This window comes from Anastrepha ludens, chromosome 6, assembly GCF_028408465.1.
Source record: "Anastrepha ludens isolate Willacy chromosome 6, idAnaLude1.1, whole genome shotgun sequence".
NCBI lineage: Eukaryota > Metazoa > Arthropoda > Insecta > Diptera > Tephritidae > Anastrepha > Anastrepha ludens.
In genome coordinates, this window is record NC_071502.1 from 9255687 (window position 1) to 9267827 (window position 12141).

Consider the following 12141-nt stretch of genomic DNA (forward strand, 5'->3'; position numbering starts at 1 on the left):
ACAAAAATTTAGGCTAGTAGCAATGCCCTCTCTTATCGAACTTTTTGAACAACCGGTATACAGAAATGTGACTTATTAGCTTAGAACCCACGTTATCTTATTTGTTATCTTATTTTCATAGATAGGCTGGAATTTACTGAAGAACTTTTACATTTTACCTGAAAACCTTTGCAATGGGGCTCTTCCGCTTTGCAGTAGTCGCCTAAAGATGAAACTAGGCTAAACGTAGAAGAAACGATTCAACTGTAGATAACATTTATAATCCTGCGTCATTTGATCAAGCTAAAGCTTGGCCACCAATTAAATATGACCGGGTGGATATTCCCCACAGAGTCAGTGTCACTATTCAGCGACTGAAGAACAATAAATCAGCCGGTGCAGAAGAACTCCCAGCAGAACTGTTCAAGGTCGGCGGCAGTGAGCTGATTGGGTGCATGCATCAGCCTATGAGTAAAATATGGCTAGAAGAAATCATGCCAAATGATTAGAATCTCAGTGCCCTTTGTCCTGTGTTGAAGAAAGGCGACCCTACTATATGCGCCTACTACCGGAAGATCAGTCTTATCGCCATCTCATATATTTTCACGAAAAGTGTCTAGCTCCTTGAATATGCTGATGACATTCACATCATAGGGAACTGCAAGCGAGATGTTACCGCAGCATTTTCCGCTATCGAAAAAGAGTCAACTGAAGTAGGTCTAGTGGTTAACGAGGGCAAGACGAAATATATGCTGTTCACCAGGAAAGATACGCTGCGTTGCGCATCTAGCATTTGAGCGGACAAATATACCTTTGAAATCGTCAAAGAATTGGAGATAAACCGACGAATCACGCTCGCTAATAGGTATTACTATGGTCTCAGTACGTAAAGGCGTAACAGAGACCTCTCTCGCCCTACAAAACTAACACTCTACAAGACGCTCATCTTGCCCGTACCACTCTAAGGCGCTGAAGCATTAGTTGTATCGCAGACTGATGCAGCAGCTCTTGGAGTATTCGAGAGAAAGATTCTTCGGAAATTCTTCGATATGTTGTATGAGCTCTAAGACGAGATGGGCATAGTGAAGCGCATCAATATGGCTGGGCTACGTCGAACGTATGGATGCAGAAGCTTCAGCAAGGAAGGTGTTCGGATGGCAAGTTAGAGGACAACGACGTAGGGGAAGACCTTGCCTGCGATGGTAGGATCAAGTTGAGGGAACAATATCATCGCTTGGTGTAGCAAACTGGAAAAGGCGCGCGCAAAGCACAGATGTCTTGCGAGACTTGTTACAGTCGGCCTTAATCCGGTAACGGGTTGATCAGGCAATGTAAGAAAGTAAGTACCCTTTTTGGGTGTTTAGCCGAGCTCCTCCTCCTATTTTTGGTGTTCGTCTTGATGTTGTTCCACAAATGGAGGGACCTACCATTTCAAGACGACTCCGAACGGCAAAAATTTTTTTTATGAAGAGCTTTTTCATGGCAGTCGGTGGTTTGCCATTGCCATATGTATATAAGTTATGTATGTAAAAAACATAATTTTACTTGTTTCTTTGAATCGAATATCTGCACTAAATTCTTACACTGCGATCAACAGCTCCATAGGATTGGAGTAATTTCTTAAAAAAAAAACGCCTCTGACGAAGAAGGGTAACTCGCGACTTCCCATTGTTCCCATCCTCGAAATAAAGATCTATGTTATTAAACATTTCCGCTGTTCAAATTTCAGTTCGTACGAGTATAAGTACACAAACTGTTGAGCATAAATGGCACAAATGTCAAAAAAGGATGAACTAATTTATTTTTCTTAAATGGCAACGATATAATCCCGTCGAATAAGTTCACTCGCCACACACAAGGAAAATTTTACATGTGTTCGCCAAGCCCAAGACCCATTCGTTAAAGGTGGTGGCACTAGACCAACGACAATGTTTTGTACGTTTGGTTGTCAAAGCAAAGTATAGGCAAAGTAGAAAACAAATAATGAATTCGCCTTATTTCATTCTGGGCTGACAGCCACATGGACACGGCGAAATAAATCAGCTGATTTACCGATAATATATTTAATAGATTCGCTTTGGCCAAACCATTCGCTTTGCCAGTGATAATATCAAGCTGAAAGAAAGTCATTAAAACTATAAATATTTGTTAATAACATAAAAAAAATTGATTGCATTACAAATTTTAATCAATGTCGATTTAGTTTCGATATTTGTTTTTATAAAAGTCTGTAAATAAAATTAAATTGAATAAAATTCATGCTTTGAAAATTTTAGTTGCTTGCTTACACCTGAATACGTTTTATGAACAAACAATAAATATTTAAAAGATTTCGGAAGTAGATAAAATACTTCACAAAAGACAGTAGCTACTGCTCCACGGAACTGTAGAAGAAGAAGAAGAAACAACAAGGCGGATTTGAGCATTTGCTACAAAAATTTATTATTTTTCAAAGAAATAAAAGCCAAGAGCCAGAGAGTGAGATCGCCGAAACGTGCGCATTTCATTGGAAACGGGCTGAATACCTATACAATACATACATACATACCTTAAACGACTGCTTGTGCCATGCCAATTTATTTACACCCCCTGACTTCAAACAAATTTATTGCTAAACACAGATGCGTGTGTGTGTGTGTATGGTATATTATATGCATATGTTTGTGTTAGAAATCGATTTTCATAATTTTTTGCATATTATTATTTTATATATAACTGTAATTAAGCGTATGCGCCTTTTGTCGCGCTCGCTTTTTGTATTTTATATTTGGCGGCTGCCACTTTTACTGCATATCCGTTACTGTTGTTGCTGCTGCTGCTGTCATTGAATTAATATGAAACTTTGAAAATTTCACATATTCATTGATTTTAATGGCTAGCCTGGCCTGATGCTGATGCTGAGTATGGTAAACTCATTTCTCTACTTTAGGTTTCTAGTTAGTATTTTTGCATGCCCATTCCTTCACATTTAAACACACAACAGCTGCTCTATCATTGCGCTCGAAATTTGTGAGCTTTCGTTCCCACTCCTCCTTTCCTTTCCTTTCCACCTACACTCTTCACTCACACTTCCTATTCCACTCGCCCATATTTCTAACACAAATCTCGACCTTGTGCGGCAGCATACAGTCCTTTGTTCATTAGAGTGCCTCATTAAGCCAAAAGTTTCCCTATGAAATCGTTCACTTTATGGCTGGCAAGTCAAATGAGTTAGTGGAGTATTCTGTGATTATAAGTAAGTCTTTTTTTAGGAAACAGAATGTGAATTATTATACTTTCCTTTTTAGAAAATATAAAAAATTATAAGTAATATAAAAAATTATTTAATATTCAAACTAAATAGCTTCTCATATACAAAACCCAAATGAAACGGGGACCTTTACGATCAAAATCAAATACATAAAGAAATGAATTGCCTTATATACTTATACGATATAGGACCCTATTGACAAGTTTCAACAATTTATTTATTTTCTATTTAATTTTGATACCCTTTTTTATAAAATTATAGCTAATTCGTCTACAAAAACCATATAAATCAAAGCTTCAAAGGTTGAGAAAATTCAAAAAAACTTGTTCATCAAAATTTCAAGCTTTTTAAACCTACGTTGGACATCTTTTTTAAAACCTTCGGTTGGGCACCCGGGTCTGGCCCTTTTTGGTCCTTTTTGAAAGGATAGAAAATTAAATTTTAGAAAGCTTAATTGAAGCTCAAGCCGTTAGCTATGAAAGAAATATGTTAAATTCACGTCCAAAGTCGAAAAAGCCAGTCTGGCCAAAATCGGGTGCCCAGCGGAGAGTTAAATAGAATTTTAAGAAAAATTTGTATGCAGTTACATAATTCCTTAAGTGCAAGCATGAAACAGCACGAAAATCGCGTTCGTTGTTGGCACTTTTTTGTTTTATCCATATAACCAAAGCTCGAGAGTTTTTCATATCGAAGAAAACAGCCAATACGTTCGCTAAAAAAAATTTAAAAATTAGCACAATTTTTGAGCTACTCGAAGCATGCATTTTATTGTACCAAAAATCCATGAGCTTTCAAACTCTACAGTACAAATTTTTCTCAAAAATCTGGTTCTTCTTCTTAATTGGCGCGTTAACTGCTTACCCAATTTGGGCCGCGTTTAACAAAGCATCGTTTCCTTCTCGTGCTAACCGGCGCCAATTGGACCCACTAAGTGAAGGAGGTCTTCCTCTTCCTCTACTATCACCAGCTGGTATCGCATCGAATACTTTCATAGCCGGAGCGTTTGTATCCATTCGGACGACATGACTCAGCCAACGAAGCCGCTGGATCTTAATGAGCTGCACTAAGTCCATGTCGTCGTAAAGCTCATACAGCTCATCGTTCCATCGTCTGCGATGTTCGCCGTTGTCAACGTGCAAAGGTTCACAAATCTTGCATAGAATCTTTCCCTGAAACTCTTCAAGGGACGCTTCATCGGATATTGTCATCGTCCACGCTTCAGCGCCATACGATAGGGCGGGCATGATGAGATCCTTGTAGAGCGTTAGTTTTCTTCGTAGAGAAACGACTTTACTACTCAATTCCAGACTTTACTACTCAATTGCATGCCTCAAGCTCCTCGGACTCACGTATTTCGGCCTCTCGTTTCTTCTCACGTAGAGAACGAGAAATGTTGCTCCATTGCTCGTGCATGCCGGTTTGTTGGGCAGTACTCTCTGAAAGCAGGAGTGAGAGTCGAGTGGCGAATCTTCTGGCTGTCTGTTGTGATTGCAGCTTTTCGACTAGGACATTCTTTGCGTAAGTATATATTTTTCTTGCACAGAAGCGTGTACGCAGTTTAGCTGCAACGATATAATGATCCGAGTCGAAGTTGGGTCCTCGGGTCGTATGTATCTCTAATACACTAGAAGCGTGTCTTCTTGGGCAAAAAGTAAGGTGAATTTGGTTGTAAAATGAAAAATCTTTATTTATTCTTGTAAATCAATTTCATCCCCTTCAAAATAATCCCTTCTCGATGAAATACACTTATGCCAACGATTTTTCCAATCCCCGAAACATGCCAAATAGTACATTTCCGGTATAGCCATCAGTACCTTCTTCGATTCAGCTTTTATCTCCTCAATCGACTCGAAACGCGTTCCCCGTGGTCTCTTGAGTTTTGGGAATAGCCAGAAGTCACACGGAGCCAAATCAGGCGAATACGATGGTTGCGGAACCGCAAACAAAATTTGATGGCACTTCTCTGCTCGTCATCAGTATAGGAAGCTCTCATCTGAGGCTTTGCACACCTTTTCATTGGGGAGGATTTTTAAGTGCCGGGTCCCAAATCCAGCGCGCAACCAGCTATCCTTGGATGTCCAGAGGATACTTGGACTAGTCCCGGAAGTTGTGAGCTGTTTGAACCATATGTAGAAGAATTGTCCTGGCCCCCCCAAGTGAATAGCGATCAGTAACTTTCCCCACTTGCGTGGACTTCTACACATGGAACCATCCTCCCTCTCTTCTAGTTCATTGCAAACTCCCAGTCTATTGTATATTTTCCTCTCTCAGCGAGTGGAAGAGCGCCTGGCAGACCAAGGGGAACCTGGAAAGAACTGTGGATCGCGAGACGGCCCAACACTGTTTAAGCTAGAAGCAGGTGAAGGCTTTATCTAGTAATCGTGCGAGATGGCGCGTAGGTGTTCTTGATGTGCTATGTCCTGCTAGGGAACGAAGGAAGCAATGATGATGAAGATACTGTATATATAGATATCAGATCATAAGTATATACATATGTAGCTCAGTGTATATTTATGCATATTTTAAAGTAAACAAAATAATATATATGTACATGTATGTATAGATAAAATAATTATAAATATCAATTTACGAGAAAATTCACAAAAAAAATAAAAATTGTATAAAAATAAAGATTTTTAACTTGACACACATTAAAGGTTTGCAGCAGCAAAACGCGCCTTAGCTCACTGTCGAATCAACGCAACCTCTCCGCTCTCTTCGTTTTCTCCGCTCCGACTCTCAGACTCTCTTATTTCCCTTTCTTCCATCAATTCAGCCGCTTTCAGCAACCGCAAATACTCGGGCGTATACGGTAGATTGAATGCTTTCAACGCCTCTTCGTCATCGCCCTTTTCAACTTCCATTTGCTTGAGCAATTCACGTCGCCATCGATCTTGTATATCCGTCTCTGTTTCTCCAACCTTATGTTGTTCAGGTGCTTGCGGCTCTTCTGGTTGTTGTTCTGGCTTCCGCTCCAGTCGCTGTTCCAGCGGCGACTGTGGCGCCTGTTCCCGTTTTTTTGCCGTTTGATCTTCCTTGATACTTTCCAAAAATCCGAGATTCTGCAGCAAATTATCGCGCACACCCACCATCTGCTGTTGCTCCTCAGCGGGTAGATCGTCGTATTGACGCAACAATTTCTTAACGATACGTGAACGTTCCTCAATTTGATTGGGATCAATTAGGCGCACTTCTTTGCTGAACTCATCGATTGAACTATTAGGACTGTCCATATTATCACGTTTCTCACGCACACCTTCTGCAGCATTGCTCTCAAAGGTGTCGAGAATCTGTTCGTAGAAAACTTTCATTTCCGGTGGTAGGGTTAGACAAGAGCGTTGCTCTACTTGATCGTCGATTATATCACTGATGGCTTCCATGGCCTGTTGAACCATGTCTTCGATACGATTTGCGTCATCTTTTTGCTTTTGAATTGGAAGTGAGAGTAAGAGAAAAATATTTTAGCATGATAAAATGTACTATATAGTAGGGATCGAACTGGTCAGACCATTTTCTCAAAACCGGACTCTGCAGGTGGTACTTTCTTCATGCATTGTTGATTACGCTTCAAACTGGCCCACAATGGTTTCATTTGGGGGCTGCATTTCACCATATCGAAAATAGACTTGACAATTTCCATAGCTCCCTTACCACCGATGGAGTTTTCGTCGCAACTAGAACTAGAGAGAGAGAGAGAGAAGAACCGTAATAGCATCGATGTATAAGACATTTTACTCTCGTACCTAATGCAATATACTTTTAGGCTCACCTCGTCTTCGGCTTGGCACACTTTCGCTTCATTGCATAGCGTTTGAGTTGTGTTATTTGCGGAAATGAAATGCCACGACGTTCACGATCTTCACTCTGCACTTTAATTGTGCCGTTACCAAAGAAATTTTTCGCCTTCTGATCACCCATGACGCTCGCATTGATTGTGATATTCAGCTTCATGGCTTTTTGCCCGCTCGACCCCAGTGGGCGCGGTGTAACTGGTTGAATTTCAACAGTCATATTAATTGCTTCACCATTTGAATTTTTACCAGAATTACCATCGGTGCCTGTCGTACCGCAGCTGCTACCAGCGGGACCGAGACCGTTGCCAGTGCCACCAGCACCATAGTCAACTCTACCACTTCCTGCCTCTTTATCCCTATTGCCGCTATCGCCACCACTTCCGCTCCCACTTTTCTTGTCATTACCCATACCGTTCTTCGCGTTGCCATACCTGCCGTAATCCCCATGCCCATCAGCTTCATGGCCACTTGTTCTTTGCTCGTCATTTCCACATTTTGCACCACCTCCATAACCACTACCGCTATGACCGCCACCGCTATGACCACCACCACTATGACCACCACCGCTATGACCGCCACCGCCATGACCGCCACCTTCCTGTCCTCCCGTTCCTTGCCGATCGCCTCCCCTCCCAGCACCTTCATGCCCACCACTGCCTTTCCCACTTGTACCTTGCCGTCCAATCTCTTGTCCATCACTTCCTTGTTTACCGCCTCCATGGCTTCCTTCCACTCTTCCACCCTTACTAATAGTATTATTACCGCTACCCCCACCACTTGCATTTCCTCCAACACCTTTGCCGCTGTCAGTCCTATTCTTTTGTTGCTGCACTGATTTGAGAAATTCCTCCAATGTGTTAAAGGCCGTGCAATTGAGCAGCTGATCATTCACTTTCACTACCGTGCCATCATCCCTACATTTTGCGTCATCGGCTTTATTTTTGCTTTTTCCAAACCAACCAAAGGGCGCACTTTCATTGTTGCCATCGTCTTCCTCCACTTCGCTCTCTGTTTTCTCATTTGCCACACTTGCTTCATTTTCCTTATTCTGCTCGTCGCTTCTTTCAATACTTTTGATCGCACCGTCTTCAAGCTTTATTGTCAGTGCAGTGTGCTGTGGGATCGGCCGATTTTTATTTGCACTACCTTCGCTAGGTACATCATTTTGCTGATCGTTATCACTATTATTATCTTCTTCCCAAGGATCAGAGCCATACCAAAGATTGTCGACTGGCATTCCATCGAATTCGCGCGCATACTGATCCACCTCTTTGAGATTATCAAACTTTTGATTACCAAACTCGTCAACAGACTTGATAAAATCGTTTTCTCTGTCTGCCTCGTGTCCGCGATTTTGTAGAGAAAGTCGTCTTAGCCGCGCCATCAAATCTCTGTAGTCTTCTTCACGCTCCTCTTCGTTGTCACTACCATCTCTGGCTGAATTTCGTGCATACGCCGCTCGAGCAGCGTTCATCGCCCTTCTATCTGCCGCAATAACAGCAGCATCATCAAGAGTTTCACTTATTTCAGCCGGCGAACGACCTGCAAATCTACCAACTGCCTGCATAAATCTCCGATTCCCACTATCGTTATCGCCATATTGCGTTACAGCTGCACGCCTTTGGGCCAACGGGCAATCTCTGAACGTGTGCGCAGGCACGGAATTACCTCTGTCTGACAGGAACAAAGCAGCGTCTAAGAGTTTTCGATTATTGCTACTATTATCGTCGATATCATCCACAATATTTGCCGCCCGCTTGCCCATTAAGTGATCAGTGTTGTTTGCATCCTTTAAGTCGCTCGTTGTTGATTTCTTTACATCAGCCTTCTGTTCAGTATTTGGCTCGCTCTTTCTCGTCTCTCTATTTTCACTTGTCTCCACTTTTTCTGGCTTCGTCACATTCGCTTCCGTCTTTTCTGCTTCCGTCTTCTCAGTTTCCGTCTTCTCTGCTTCTCGTCTCATGCGACAAATTTCCTTTTTATTGACTGATCGGCGCATTCTTTCGGATCCATTCAAGACATACAAAGTATCATCGTTAAAAACTTCATCTTTGGTTAAGCTCAACTCACGTCTGTGCCTACGTAGTACTTTCGGGCGCAAAGGTTTTCTTTCATTTATTCCATCAACTCGGCTTGATCTTCTAGCTTTCGCGTCCTCTTCTACACCTTCCTTGCTTTTTTCTACCACCTCCCGCTTTGGTTGCAATTCTTTAACAGTCATGAAATCGATTAGTGCACCCAAATCTACTTCCCTAATACCGGTAATTTCTCCAGCCTCATTGAGTACACCAATACGCTTAACTCGTCGCCTTGGTGCATTGGAATCCTCACCTTTGTTTGCATCTCGTTTAAATTTAAATATGGGCATCTTATTTGGCACGTCGTCATATCTATCACAAGGCGCGCCTATCTGGTCACTGCTCTTATTCGTGTCCTCTTGCTCGCCACATCGTTTGAATTTTTCCGCCAACGCGTCTACATCCGCCCCTATTGGATTTTCATCGTCGGCTTGCTCAAAATCAGCTGCATCCTCTTGAGCTGGTATTTCTGGTGCTGGTACTTCTGGCGCAGGTATTTCGGCGGCTAGATTTTTATTATCGTCTACTCCCGTACGATCTGGTAATTGCATCAATAACATATCATCCGGCGAATCGGCATCTAAACTTTGCACTTGATCGTCGCCACTAGGGTTTTTAGTCACACGCCTTGCGCGCAGTAAGTCTAGGATGTGGCTGTCATCTTCGACTGGTTGCTGAAGAATTTTCCTTTTGCGTAGTAAAGTGTAAGTAGGTTCGATTACAATTTCATCATTTTTTTTAATTGAATCACTCTCGTCTCTCGACGAAGCCTCTGGTGTGCCATCGTAAATAAGCTTTTCGTACGAATGCTCCTCAACTTCATCCATACGCGCAAGTCGATCCTGCCAATCGAGTATATCTTTGGACACGAGGGATCCTTTCCGGTAGCTGTCTCTTTGATTATTTTCACTATCTGCGTTAAAATTCCTCTCCAAGTTCTTTACAGCATCATCCAGTTGTAGCTCATGTTGTGTTTCGGAAAGCGCGTAACTGGGCAGGGAGGGCCCAAAACCCTTTGCCATTAAACGTGAGCTGGTCTTCAATTTGATTTCATCCATTGGATTAAAATCTGAACTGCGTTTCGAAGGAGCTTTCAATTTATCATCCATCTCCTGCGAGTTCACATTATTCTCGCCGCTATGTGCATGCTCTTTGCGCGGTTCCGATTGTTCCTGTTCTACCTTTGAGAGTTTGTAGTTAGCTTCGTGTGATAAGTCATTGCGAGCCAAATCGAATTGATCATTGACAATGTTTGGAAAATGTATGTTTTCAATAGTTTTCTCATAGGTGATCGGTTCATCATCGTCTGCAGATTCCGATTTGGATTTACGTGCAAAATCTTCCATTGAAGAATCGAAATCTATCCTGAATTGTGGAAAATCTACTTTTTGCATCATTCTATGCATTTCTGGATCGACCTTCTTTTCACTCACTTCCTGCAACTCATCCATATTTGGTATATTTTTAGCTCTCAACGCATTTCGGTAGTTGTTCGCTTCGAGTAACAAGAAACTATTCAAATTACTCTTCGCATTACTTTCTTTATTTGATTCGGGCTCGTGAAAGTTTGATGTGAATTCCATGTAAGTATTATCAGTTTTAGTAGGACCAGCATTTTTCGATAACGGTTTGCAACTGATGTAAGCTTTGGTAAGCACACTGGACGCCAGACCAGCATCCTTATGGTTCGCGTCCGCATTGAGGCTTTGCGGAGAGTCGAACTTCGAAAATGTTTGCGCATACGGCGTTTCAATGGAGCCATCTTTGCCAGAGACCAAATCAAAGTCAATATTATTCTTCACACCCAAATCCGATTTCCAATTGAAATCTGAATTGTAGCTATCCTTGTTTGAGTTGCCCGCGCCGGTGTTGCTATTTTGATTTGCCTTGTATTTGTACGCATTGCTGTAACGATTTGCATCCTTATCCTTGTTGGTATTCTTATCATTTGTGCCCGTACCACTTACACTTTTCACGACATCTTTCGCTTTCGCCTTTTGCAACGCCATGTCTAGATTTAGATTCGAGTTGCTACCATGAAAACTTTTCAGCAGTTGTCTGTGTAGATTCTGAAAACGTGAATTGGCGCGCACTAATTCATTTAATTGGTCATTTACGTTTACATTCGTAGCGCCTTTTTCATTATTGCTTTTATTATCATTTTTTGTGGCACGTCCTTGCAGCGGATGCAAAAAATCATTATCCAAATCGAGCGCCTCACGCTCCAAGTCCAGATTTAAGTCGAGCTGAGAATTACTAAGCAGGTCATCGATTGACTCACGGCGTTGTCGCTGCAGTTCGACATTGCCGTTTATCGCCGGTGATTCTTTGACATCTTGCAGGGCATTGGAAGCATCGTCCAATGCGCGCTTGAAATGCAGGAGCTCATCGCTAACAAAGGCTTGTATGCGTTGAAAATGCGCGGCAAATGTTATGACAAAGAAGAAAATCACGCACGAAAATTTCATTTCTTCTTTGTAATTAAAAAAACAGAAAAATTGTCAATACTTTTTTACTTGCTTTCACTCTCTACCTGACATTACATTTTTTGTCAAATGATGATGAAAAATACTAACAATTCTGGTGCGTTGCCACATATGAAATTTGAAATAAATTACTTTATAGGGTTTCATAAGAATTTAATAGGAATTCAAGGGAGTAGAATTAGTAAATAGCAATTCGGGTGTCTCACGAATGGCGATTGTGAGCCAATTAAATTAAATAAAAATAATAAATAACTGATGAACTTCACCACGTGTGTGATATTTAAACCCGCGTAGAGAAAAAATGAGAGCACAGATGTCTAAATCTTTGCCAGACGAGAGCAGGGCAGCTAAGAAGAAGGTGTTGAGTTGATTCCACCTCGTTTTCAAGACAGCTTCTGCAGAAGGGACTTGAGGCAATCCCAAGTCTCACCACATGGACACCTAACGGACAATGTCCGGTAAGGATACCCATCAAATTCGAGAGCTGGGACTTTGTTAACCTTAGGAATCCTCTCGAGCGTCCCCGATCTAACCGTGACCAGAAGGATCTCGCG

The 12141-nt window shown here is 41.8% G+C and overlaps 1 protein-coding gene across 2 annotated transcripts; it reads right to left on the reverse strand.

The window, feature by feature from the left end:
• Positions 1 to 5791: 5791 nt before the first annotated feature.
• LOC128866579 (uncharacterized) lies at positions 5792 to 11586 on the reverse strand. Of its 2 annotated transcripts, XM_054107419.1 has the most exons (4): positions 7279 to 11586; positions 6999 to 7218; positions 6738 to 6909; positions 5792 to 6654 (listed from the first exon to the last, which is right to left on the reverse strand). In XM_054107419.1, the coding sequence occupies exons 1-4, from the start codon at positions 11567 to 11569 to the stop codon at positions 5914 to 5916; spliced, it is 5424 nt and encodes a 1807-aa protein (XP_053963394.1). In that variant the 5' UTR covers positions 11570 to 11586; the 3' UTR covers positions 5792 to 5913. The 2 variants fall into 2 exon arrangements, with proteins under 2 accessions (XP_053963394.1, XP_053963393.1); XM_054107418.1 differs by having other exon boundaries at positions 6999 to 11586.
• Between the last annotated feature and the right edge of the window lie 555 nt (positions 11587 to 12141).